Raw genomic sequence first — 13,298 nt, forward strand, 5'->3', positions numbered from 1 at the left:
AATTAATAAATAAAAACAATCATACTAGAAGACTTAATCCATGAAAAATAAACCAAATAAAACTTAATCAAATTAAACTTGAACTTTTTGTGATTTCTTAAATACTTTTCAATTTATTTATTTATTTACTATTATTATTTTATTAATCTTTTCTCATCAAATCTTCATTTATTAAAGAAAAGTCAAACAATATCTTTTAGCGGAAACATAAATTTATATCTTACACATCAATATAAAATCATAAGTTCTCAATCAAGGCTTTGATACAACATGTAAACTTTAGTTTAATGATTACACAATAAAACCATAACATTGTATAAAACAATAAATGCCAAAATCTTCGAACTACATGATTTTCACATTAAACTTAGTTAGAGAATCATATTCCTTTGATCAACGAATGGTCTTCTAAAGGATCGTGTTTCTCTCACTTGACCTCCGTTAACTTAATCAAGTTTTTTTATGAGGAAGAATAAACTACTTAAATATGAGGCAGTGAGAGAACAAATCCTAAGATTTTATTTAGACAACAAATCCTTAAGATTTTATTTAGACACCACCCATCAAAGTATTTAATTAGGGCATTATCTTTTTATCTAATGAGCTTAATAAAATATTAGGCCCGAAAGAGATAAAATAACATATAATGCATATAGGCCACGTTAATATTATTATTATATTTAAAATAAATCTAACAAGTGCACCTTCTTGGAATAGGTAGTAACTTTTAATTCTTTTATATCTTCCTTAACCTTACTTTCATGTCCTCAGATCCCTCTCATTCAAATGTGATATTGGTTTATTCATGTCCCCCTCCTAAACTCAGAGTGTTACAGTATAGTACATTTTCGAATTTGGTAACTACATTTTTATGGGGCCCCAAATCATAAAAAATTAAAAATTGGTGGCCTAAGATTAAGAGATATGTACACCACATATGGAAATAATTAATTGCAACATTGACTTTTGTCTTTGTTACTCAAGTCTACTGCATAACATGGCACATACTTTTCGGGGCCCCACTTAGAAAAAATAAAAAATGTGGGGTTTTAGATTAAAAAACCTATATGATATACATGAAATTTAGGTGCTAACGTTGATATCTTTCTTTGTTAATTGTGTTTACATGCCAAATTTGGGATTTTATTGGATAAACAAAGACATAAATCTATGTTTCACCTCAATTAGGAACGGGTGTGTGTTGTCTATTATTTGGAACGTCAGATTTCGAGGCCCCACTCATATAAAATTGTCATAAGCTTGGTACTTTAATTTGTTTATACCTATGAATTTTCAAATTTTCAATCACTTTTTGCAACATTTTTGTATGAGTTGTTTATACCTAAACCTAAAAATGTACCTGTGTATTATATATATAATAGTTTAATGATGAATAATTTTTTTAAAAGAAAGACTTTGTTGCAAAACGAATGAACAAATGAAAGCCATCGATTTTATTTAATGATACATATAATCTCCAACATCTTTTAGTAAATATTTATAAATAATAATTTTAAAAAATCTATTTCATCAAAATCAGGCAACCATGATTACAACACAACAACTACATGTTATATTTTCATATATAACGAAATGACAAAATTGTAAAGTGAAAAGCTCTTACTTCTTTTTCGATATTAGAAATCCCCTCTCTCATTGCACTATAAAACTGCCCACAAATTATCTCTCACTCCCAAATCTACAAACCTAAAACCCAAATCTTCTCCAATCTAACCTCAATCCTAGACTGCATTATGAAGTTTCAAAAGATTGCTGCCCTACTGATTGTTTGTGTTGTGTTTGGCATTGTCTTTAGCCATATAGATATTGGTACAGTTGATGCAGCCCGAATGCTCTTTGAGACTTTACGTGATGATCATGATGTTGATTGTGTTGATCCATATTCGATAGATCATCACAAAGCAAAGGATAGTGTCAAATGTTGGCTTGAAAACTTAGGGTCTGGACCGAGTCTTAAGGGCCCAGGACACGGCACACGCCCCCCAGCACACGTCCGCTAGATGTGTCATTTTTGGGTTTCGTAGATCAACTATGAATGAAGTTATAAATGAAGTGTAATTGTAGAAGCAACTAAGGATGGAGTTAGGATAAAATGTAATACCTAACTAATTAAATATAATCATAATAAACGAAACCCTTCTTTAGTTTTGCTCCCCATTAATATTTTAATTTATTTCTTGTTATCAAATTAGATTCTTTACGACTAACTTTCAACTAAATCAAAATAAACGAAACCCTTCACCATTTCTTCCTCATACCAATTTATATTCGAATAACATTTTATTTTATCTTACTAATTTTCAAATTTTCAAATTTTTGTTAGAGATTAAATGAATGTAAAATTATTTTTTATTGTTTTGCGCATATTCTTGTCAAATTAATTTTATTTTTATTCCAACGTTGATCAATCATGCATGGTAAGCCTTAACTAATAAATAATATTTGAATATAAATATAAATAATTAAGAATAAAATATATGAAAACAGAAAGTAACTTTAAAATAGTTATGGACAAATAGAAAATAATAAAATATTAAACCAAAATGATGTAATATGCAATATAATGTATTTTAAGATAAAAACATTTAAAGAAAAATAAAAACAAAGAATTTTTATTATCGAGTTCCCGGGTTAATTTGATTAATACAACATTTTTCGGAAAAAAAATAGAAGGGAATCATTTAAAAAATATGGATAATTTACATAAATATAACAAAACCAAAAAATATTTACCACCCATATAACAAAACATAAAAGCTCAGGAAGCCACCATTGTATTTTCATAAATTTCATATTTTCCCTTGAATATTACGGGACGGGTCATCACTTATTTTTCTTCTTCTTAATTTCTAAACGATTTTGTAACGCCCCGAAAATTCGAGGTAAAATTTTCTCGTTTATGTAAATTTTTCGGAAATCTAAAATGTTGGTGTAAGTTGATATAATAATAATATAATATTAATTATATTATTATTATTAATATTTATTTTATTTATTATAATATTAATATTATAATTATTATTATTATTTAATATTATAGTAATAAAATTATTTTAAAACTTAAGGAGAGTTCCTGAACTTAGAGCAGGGTGACATGACAGTGGAGCAGTATGATGCGGAGTTTAACATGTTATCCCGCTTCGCTCCCGAGATGATAGCGACCGAGGCGGCCAGAGCTGATAAGTTTGTTAGAGGCCTCCGACTGGACATTCAGGGTTTGGTCTGAGCTTTCCGACCCGCTACTCATGCCGATGCATTGCGCCTGGCAGTGGATCTCAGTTTACAGGAGAGGGCTAACTCGTCTAAGACCGCTGGTAGAGGTTCGACATCGGGACAGAAGAGGAAGGCTGAGCAGCAGCCTGTTCCAGTGCCACAGCGGAATTTCAGATCAGGTGGTGAGTTTCGCCGCTTCCAGCAGAAACCTTTTGAGGCAGGGGAGGCTGCCAGAGGGAAGCCGTTGTGTACCACTTGTGGGAAGCACCATCTGGGCCGTTGCTTATTCGGGACCAGGACTTGCTTTAAGTGCAGGCAAGAGGGTCATACAGCTGATAGATGCCCGTTGAGACTCACGGGGAACGCGCAGAATCAGGGAGCAGGTGCTCCACATCAGGGTAGAGTCTTTGCTACCAACAAGACTGAGGCTGAGAAGGCAGGCACGGTGGTGACAGGTACGCTTCCAGTATTGGGGCATTACGCCTTAGTTTTGTTTGACTCGGGTTCGTCACATTCTTTTATCTCGTCCACATTTGTGTTGCATGCCCGCTTAGAGGTAGAGCCCTTACACCATGTTCTATCAGTATCTACTCCTTTCGGGGAGTGTATGTTGTCGAAGGAAAAGGTGAAAACATGCCAGATTGAGATAGCAGGCCATGTGATTGAGGTAACGCTGTTAGTTCTGGATATGCTCGACTTTGATGTAATCCTGGGTATGGATTGGTTAGCCGCTAACCACGCCAGCATAGATTGTTCCCGTAAGGAGGTAACATTTAACCCTCCCTCGAGGGCCAGTTTTAAATTTAAGGGAGAAGGGTCAAGGTCGTTGCCTCAGGTAATCTCAGCCATCAGGGCCAGTAAACTGCTCAGTCAGGGTACTTGGGGTGTCTTAGCGAGCGTGGTGGATACTAGAGAGGCCGATGTATCCCTGTCATCAGAACCAGTATTGAGGGACTATCCGGATGTCTTTCCTGAGGAACTTCCAGGGTTACCTCCGCACAGGGAGGTTGAGTTTGCCATAGAGTTGGAGCCGGGCACGGTTCCTATATCCAGGGCCCCTTACAGAATGGCCCCCGCAGAACTGAAAGAACTGAAGGTACAGTTACAGGAATTGCTTGATAAGGGATTCATTCGACCGAGCGTGTCACCTTGGGGTGCGCCAGTTTTATTTGTTAAGAAGAAGGATGGATCGATGCGTCTATGCATTGACTATAGGGAGTTGAACAAGGTAACTGTAAAGAACAGATATCCCTTGCCCAGGATTGACGATCTATTCGACCAGTTACAGGGAGCCACAGTGTTCTCTAAGATTGATCTTCGGTCGGGATACCATCAGCTGAGGATTAAGGATGAGGATGTACCGAAGACAGCATTTCGTTCCAGGTATGGACACTACGAGTTTATTGTGATGTCTTTTGGTTTGACGAATGCTCCGGCAGTGTTTATGGACTTGATGAACAGAGTGTTTAGGGAGTTCCTAGATACTTTTGTGATCGTGTTTATCGACGACATCTTGATATACTCCAAGACGGAGGCCGAACATGAGAAGCATTTACGTATGGTTTTGCAAACACTTCGGGAAAATAAGTTGTATGCAAAGTTCTCGAAATGCGAGTTTTGGCTGAAGCAGGTGTCCTTTCTGGGTCACGTGGTTTCTAAGGATGGGGTCTCTGTGGATCCAGCTAAGATAGAGTCAGTCACCGGTTGGACCCGACCTTCCACTGTCAGTGAGGTTCGTAGCTTTCTGGGTTTAGCAGGTTATTATCGACGGTTTGTGGAGAACTTTTCTCGTATAGCTACTCCTCTCACTCAGTTGAACAGAAAGGGAGCTCCTTTTGTTTGGAGCAAGGCATGTGAGGACAGTTTCCAGAACCTTAAACAGAAGCTAGTTACCGCACCGGTTCTTACTGTACCTGATGGTTCTGGCAGTTTTGTGGTTTATAGTGATGCTTCCAAGAAGGGTTTGGGTTGCGTTTTGATGCAGCAGGGTAAGGTGGTCGCTTATGCGTCCCGTCAATTGAAGAGTCATGAGCAGAACTACCCTACACATGATCTAGAGTTGGCAGCAGTGGTTTTTGCTTTGAAAATATGGAGGCATTACTTATATGGTGAAAAGATACAGATATTCACGGATCATAAGAGCTTGAAATACTTCTTTACTCAGAAAGAATTGAATATGAGACAGCGAAGGTGGCTTGAGTTAGTGAAGGATTACGATTGTGAGATACTGTATCACCCAGGCAAGGCGAATGTGGTAGCTGATGCTCTTAGTAGAAAGGTATCACATTCGGCAGCACTTATTACTCGACAGGCCCCATTGCATCGGGATCTCGAGCGGGCTGAGATTGCAGTGTCAGTGGGGGCAGTTACTATGCAGTTAGCCCAGTTGACAGTACAGCCGACTTTGAGGCAAAGGATCATTGATGCTCAGAGTAACGATCCTTATCTGGTTGAGAAACGTGGCCTAGCAGAGGCAGGGCGAGCGGTTGAGTTCTCATTATCCTCTGATGGTGGACTTTTGTTCGAGAGACGCCTCTGTGTGCCGTCGGATAGTGCGGTTAAGACAGAATTATTATCTGAGGCTCACAGTTCCCCATTTTCCATGCACCCAGGTAGTACGAAGATGTATCAGGACCTGAAGCGGGTTTATTGGTGGCGTAACATGAAGAGGGAAGTAGCAGAATTTGTTAGTAGATGCTTGGTGTGTCAGCAGGTTAAGGCACCAAGGCAGAAACCAGCGGGTTTATTACAACCCTTGAGTATACCGGAATGGAAGTGGGAAAACGTGTCCATGGATTTCATTACAGGACTGCCGAGGACTCTGAGGGGTTTTACAGTGATTTGGGTTGTGGTGGACAGGCTTACCAAGTCAGCACACTTTGTTCCGGGTAAATCCACCTATACTGCTAGTAAGTGGGCACAGTTGTACATGTCCGAGATAGTGAGGTTGCATGGGGTGCGAGTGTCGATTGTTTCTGATAGAGATGCCCGTTTCACTTCCAAATTCTGGAAGGGTTTACAGACTGCTATGGGCACGAGGTTGGACTTTAGCACGGCTTTCCATCCACAGACTGACGGTCAGACTGAGCGTCTGAACCAGGTTTTAGAGGATATGTTGCGAGCGTGTGCATTGGAATTTCCAGGTAGCTGGGACTCCCACTTACATTTGATGGAATTTGCATATAATAACAGTTATCAGGCTACTATCGGCATGGCACCATTTGAGGCCTTGTACGGCAAATGTTGTAGATCCCCGGTTTGCTGGGGTGAAGTGGGCGAGCAAAGATTGATGGGTCCTGAGTTAGTTCAGTCTACTAACGAAGCGATACAGAAGATTAGATCACGCATGCATACCGCTCAGAGTAGGCAGAAGAGTTATGCAGATGTGAGGCGGAAGGATCTTGAGTTTGAGGTAGGGGACAAGGTGTTCTTAAATGTAGCACCTATGAGAGGTGTCGTGCGTTTTGAAAGGAGGGGAAAGCTGAGTCCCCGTTTTGTTGGGCCGTTTGAGATTCTGGAGCGGATTGGCCCTGTAGCTTATCGCTTGGCGTTGCCACCATCATCTCTACAGTTCATGATGTGTTTTATGTTTCTATGTTGAGGAAGTACGTGCCAGATCCATCCCATGTAGTGGATTACGAGCCACTGGAGATTGATGAAAACTTGAGCTATGCTGAACAACCCGTTGAGGTGCTTGCTAGAGAGGTGAAAACGTTGAGGAATAAAGAAATCCCTCTGGTTAAAGTCTTATGGCGGAATCACCGGGTAGAAGAGGCTACATGGGAGCGTGAAGATGACATGAGGTCCCGTTATCCCGAACTGTTCGAGGAATAAAACTTTCGAGGACGAAAGTTCCCTAAGGAGGGAAGAATGTAACGCCCCGAAAATTCGAGGTAAAATTTTCTCGTTTATGTAAATTTTTCGGAAATCTAAAATGTTGGTGTAAGTTGATATAATAATAATATAATATTAATTATATTATTATTATTAATATTTATTTTATTTATTATAATATTAATATTATAATTATTATTATTATTATTTAATATTATAGTAATAAAATTATTTTAAAACAATAACATTATCTTTATCTAATGTTAATTTATTTTATTATTTAATATTAATATTTTTATATATTATTATTATTACTTTATATTATTATTATTATTATTTTATAATTATTAAAAGTGTGTATATATATATATATATATATAATAAAAAAAATTTTTTAAGAAAACCCTAAGAGAGGCGCGCGCGAACACACACCCCCCCTTCGTTTTTCCGATTTTCCGCCGCCTCATTTCTTCTTCTTCTTCTTCTCCTCGCGCCGCTGGGTTTCCTTCCTCTTCGTTCTCCTTCGTCCATTTCTCTTCTCCCACGCCCGACGCCACCATTTCTTCTTCTTCTTCTTCTCTTCAGTTTTGTCGCCGCCGTCTTCGTAGCCGCACACCACCAACGAATCCCGACTCAGCACTCAGTCTTCCGCCCGTGAACGGCCGCGCGACCCCGCAAGCCGCCATCCCCGGCGTTCCTCTCTCTCTTTTCGTCTCTGCCTTCGACCGACGACCTTTCTTTCGTCTCTGCCTTCGACCGCCGTCGCCGTCGGAAGAGAAGGGATTGAACCCGAGCCGTACCCGACCCGAGACCCAATTCCAGCCGCGAGCCGCCAACAATCCCAGCCGCGAGCCGCCAGCAATCCCAGTCCGAGCCGAGTGAGCCGCGTGAGCCGCGTGAGCCGAGCCGAGAACCAAGCCGAGCCGAGCCGAGAACCAAGCTGAGCCGAGCCGAGCCGAGCCGAGAACCAAGCCGAGTTAAGCCGAGCCGAGCCGAGCCGAGCTGAGCCGAGGCCAAGCCGAGCCGAGCAGAACCAAGCCGAGCCGAGCCGAGAACCAAGCCGAGCCAAGCTGAGCCGAGCCGAGAACCAAGCCGAGTTAAGCCGAGCCGAGCCGAGCGGAGCCGAGCCGAGGCCGAGCCGAGCCGAGTTGAGCCGAGCTGTGAGCCGAGCCCAAGCCGAGCCGAGCCGAGAGTGAGCCGAGCCGTGAGCCGAGCCGAGCCACCTAAGCCTTCCTTTCTCCACTTCGGGTCACGGTGAGTCTTCGGTAAGGATTTGTTTTGATGAATTCCCTAATGTTGCCATATCCGATTCGAGTTGATTATTGGAATAAGCTTTGACCCTATCTTTCACCCCTTAAAGGTAGTAAAGAATTGACGTTTAAGCTCTCGGGTTCTGCGACAGGCTTGGTTGGAGATAGCTTCCTTCTTTCCTCGGGTAAGTCAACGGATGTGCTTCGGACCTTCTAAAACGACTTCTACTAAAGTCATCAACTAAAACCTTCGTGTTTTCGTTTTAGGTTGAGCTGTTGAGCGTGGATTCGATCGAGGGGCATAACCGAGTATCAGGTAAGGGTTCTCCTACTACTGGACCTCGGGTCGAGGCCGGAAACGTAGTAATCCACAGGGGATTACACGTTAGTGACTATACTGAATAAGTGTATCTGTGTTGACTGTTAAGCACTGTTATTATGTTTCTGTCTGATGTAACTGAACTGCAACCGCTAATTGTAGATTGAAATTTTAGATTGATGGACGTTGATCATGGGATTAGACGGGGAAGGACAGTGAGTTCAGTTGGTTATTTAGCTGTTTGAGTCTTGGGGCTCTTCCATAATGGTATACGAATAGTTGACGCGTATAGCAACTGAGGGTGTAATGGTTTAAGCTTGTACTACCTGGCCAGTAAAGCCTTTAGGTAAATTGTAAAATGATTGATGATTGTGGTATGACTGTGGTAGACGATTTAGTATAGACCGAGGGGTAACGGTTAGCTTCATCTATGGGGTAGTGTGCCTTACTGATATGTGCATCCTTCGGGAGCACTAGACTGGTGTGTGCATCCTTCGGGAGCACTAGACTGATGTGTGCATCCTTCGGGAGCACTAGACTGATCTGTGCATCCTTCGGGAGCACTAGACTGATGTGTGCATCCTTCGGGAGCACTAGACTGATGTGTGCATCCTTCGGGAGCACTAGACTGATATGTGCAACCTTCGGGAGCACTAGACTGATATGTGCATCCTTCGGGAGCACTAGACTGATATGTGCGTTCTACGGGACCACTAGACTGTTATGTAGGGTACCCCCGAATAGGAAGTTAACTGTTGTCCCCTAACGGGCCCAGTAGTGGGTCCCTTACTGGGTATGTTTATACTCACCCTTTCCTCTTCCTTAACTTTTCAGGTAAGGGCACAGCGAGGGGCAGACCGACGAGAGGCAGGAAGGACGCGTGAAGGCCATATGGACGCGTCTGGTTTTCTTATCGCTTCCACTATGTATTTTGTCAGAATATTTGACTTGTGCTTTTGAACTGATGACTTGAGTTTTTATTTGAGACTTTTTATGATTGATTTAAAATAGGGCCCAAAACTGTCTTTTTGTAAGATTTCTAATGCTTTAATGAATCGTAACTGGTCCGTTTTAAATTTTATGTTGAATGGTCGAGTTTTGGTATTTGGTAGTGACCTCAGCTTAGTCCGGAAAGTTGGGTCGTTACAGATTTTTTCTTTCTGTTTAAATCTCTTATTTCATCTTCATTCATTTTTAGCATGATGCTTCTTATTCTTTTTCTTTCATTTTCGGCAATATGCCCTTGAATATTTTTTTTATTTATGTTCAAAACCCTTTTTAACCAAGTTTCGAAATTATAATTCCTGACATTCCTTAGCATCTCCTACGATCTAGCTACATCATCCAACTTAGTTGCTTATAAAAGACTTATTATAGGGAAAGTTATCCCCTTACCAAACAAAGTTCTTTCAGCATGATTTGTACTTACTCACATGCATCTTATGAAAATTCCTAGAAAGCTACCCAACATAGAATAGTTTTGAGCTAAGCACACTTAACTTTGGAATTCCTATGATCGAGTCATTGAAAAGGAAAATGCACTTTATTGGAATAGGTGATAACTTTTAATTCTTTTATGTCTTTCTTAACCTTACTATCAAGTCCCCCTCCTAAACTTAGAGCATTACAGTAATATAGTACATTTTTTAATTTGGTAAGTACATTTTTGGTGGACCAACACATAAGAATTTGAAAATTGTCAGCATAAGATTAAAAGATATGTATACCATGTATGGAAATAATTAAGTGCAACATTGATTTTTGTCTTTCTTACTCAAGTACACTGCTTAACATGGCACATACTTTTTGAGGCCCCACTTAGAAAACATTGAAAATGAGGGTGTTAGATTAAAAAACCTATATGATATACATGGAATTTAGTTGTTAAAATTGATATCTTTCTTTGGTAATTGGGTTTGCATGGCAAATTTGGGAGTTTATTGGATAAACAAAGACATACAATATATGTTTCATCTTAATTGGGAACGAGTATGTGTAGGCTATGATTTGGAGGGTTAGATTTCGAGGCTTCACTCGTAGAAAACTGTCATAAGCTTGGTACTTTATTTAAGAATACCTATAAACTTTCAAAATTTTCAATCACACTTTTTTTCAACTTTTTGTATGAGTAGCCTAAAAACGTACTTGCTAATTATATGTATAATAATTTAATGAGAAATAATTTATGAATATATCTTCATATATAGCAAAATGACACAATTGTAAAGTGAAAACTTCTTACTATTTTGCGATATTTGTAAATAGGCTCATGGTTTTATTATATTTGAAAATAATCATTTTAAAGTTCATTCTAGAAATAGAGAAGAAGAAAAAATATGTCATTAGAAGAATTTATTGTGAGGTTCTGATCGCGTATCGCCAACGCGATAAAGACCCTCCGACAAGGATATTAAACAAAGAGATTCTTGACTGTAGAATAGATTCTGCTAAAGGAATATGTGTCAGGCCTTGACCCAAAGAAAGGAAATCGAGGTGAAGAGGAGTAAAGGACATCCCACGAGGAAATATGCAAAAGGGTGGTAGGCGACGCAGGAATAAGTGCTTTAGTCTAAGTTCCATTGCAAGAAGGCAAGCAACATGATGGGAATAAGCTTGCAAGGAAGAAGTATACATTGAACAACAAGAGTTAGACGTTTAGCATAATAACATGAGAAGAAGTGACACACCCTAAGGAAGGAGGCGAGGAAGTTTCTTGTCAAGAATACTTGACCACTCGTTGAGGGGAAGTAAATGTCTATTGTTTCTCGAGAAGATAGGAGGATCAGGCGATTTAAGAGTTTGACTTTCCAAAAAGATAAGGTGTTCATCTAGAGGAAAAAGTTCAATCGTCGTTGACGAATAGACCACGTGTCGAATTTGGGTTAACTGCATAGCGCGAAAAGTCGTTAATAAGATATGTGTAAAGTGTTGAAACGATCCTTGGATGTGGGAGGTCACTATAAATGGGGCCAAAGGCCAAAGAGGAAAAAGGGAGTTTTTGAAAAAGTTAAACTTTCTAATATAACTAACAAGGAAAGTTCAGATAGTTAAATGGCATAAGAAGGAACCGCTAGGTGAGAAGAGGAATCCAATGATAAAAAAGAAAGTGGTTGTGGCTAAAATATATTTTTAAATGATGAAAAACCATTTGATATGATTATTAATCTATTATTTATTGTTGATTCTTTACTGTATTTGTTTATGAGTTATGAATAAATATTGTGAGTAGTTCGTCATAGACATAGGAGTACCTTTTTAACAATATTTATTTTTTAGTATCTCTTATAAGTAGAATAATTTTGAATCTTTCATCAATGGAAGTAAGACTTTGCAAGTGACCTTCATAAACAGATAATACTATGATTATGTTCTAATATGTTGAACAGGTATTTTGTTGATAATCATCTAAAAGTATTCTTTCGTGATTCTTGTTGTATGAAACTGTCACTACGTAAATAATGTGTAAGGACTGTAAACTGAGAGCTAATCTTTCTTTTTACTGTTTCTAATGGTTGTTTATTGATAGAAGATGAAATCTATCACAAGCCGTTGGTGGAAATCCCAGAAAATTCGCATGACGCTGGTTGAGTGTGAATTCCAGGTCCAGGCTAGAGGAGATTCCTAATTCTCATAGTAGACTTGTCGCAAACTGATTCCAACGTATAGCATTGTAGCACTCGTTGTAGGAACGGTGTTGATGAGATGCTGGTAGAGTGTAACTCCCAACTCTAAGAATGTGAATGTGGTGAGACATTGTTGGATAGTCTAGGTAACTTGCGTGATACGGGTGAGATCGAATCCCAAATCAGCAAAGGGAGATTCCTAGTCTCCAAATTATCTTATATTGGTGATGATGGCACAATTAGTGACCCGATGAGTAATTATTTGAGTTGTGATGGTTACAGGATTTGTATTAACAATTTGCTGCCTTAAACTTCATGTGTTATGACTTATCATTTATTTTGTCGTGGATTTCTTGAGGTTATTTTCAGAAAAGGTTTTCTCAACCCCTTCACTCACTAAGTCCATTTGACTTATGTTTTAAGTTTTTCCTTCCCAAGTTGTTAGGTGTTGAAGCCAAACAAAGGATGGATTTTAGGTGTTGTAGCTTAGTTAAGGAGAGAAGGTAGAGTTACTCAGTAGCCTTACATGGCGCATTAGCCATGGAAGTTTCTAATACCCTAAGAAGTAGGTTGGTAAGTGGATTGCTCCTTAGTGTGGATGGCCTAATTCTGAGGAAGGCGAGAGTAATACCCAGGTTAGTATGGCCTAACTCGGTGAGCCAAAGAGTAAAATATTATATAATCGAGCTAAGGAAAGAAATGCTTCACACTTTTATGTACCCCACTTCAAGAAGCAACATTAGGCGGTGGATGAGAAAATGGGTATCCTTGGGAAGCATCTGAAGAGGTAAAGAAGGGAAAGGGGCAGTAACTAGAGTGAAGGTTGAAGTACCAGTACCAAGAGAGTTCCACTAAGCCTTTCCCACCAAGGTGCAACCCACCAAGGTTGCAGGCGTGAAGAGCTGCACCTGGTGGCAAAGAGAGAACAAGGTGCATTGCTACACGATGAGGCGAGAAAATCAAACCTAAAATGGAAAAGTTGAACCAGGCAAAGGGAGGCGCGTAAAGATTATGTTTAAGTCTTGTTGTAAGGAAAAG

General features: G+C 39.5%; 1 protein-coding gene across 1 annotated transcript in view; it reads left to right on the top strand.

The window, feature by feature from the left end:
- The first annotated feature begins 1,754 nt into the window (after nucleotides 1-1,754).
- LOC127150666 (uncharacterized) overlaps nucleotides 1,755-13,298 on the top strand; it is a 38,158-nt gene continuing 26,614 nt past the window's right edge. Inside the window, exon 1 of the mRNA XM_051089166.1 lies at nucleotides 1,755-1,960. Within this exon, the coding sequence (XP_050945123.1) occupies nucleotides 1,755-1,960 (206 nt within the window). The remainder of the gene's footprint in view (nucleotides 1,961-13,298) is intronic.

Source organism: Cucumis melo, chromosome 8 (assembly GCF_025177605.1).
Source record: "Cucumis melo cultivar AY chromosome 8, USDA_Cmelo_AY_1.0, whole genome shotgun sequence".
NCBI classification, from domain to species: domain Eukaryota; kingdom Viridiplantae; phylum Streptophyta; class Magnoliopsida; order Cucurbitales; family Cucurbitaceae; genus Cucumis; species Cucumis melo.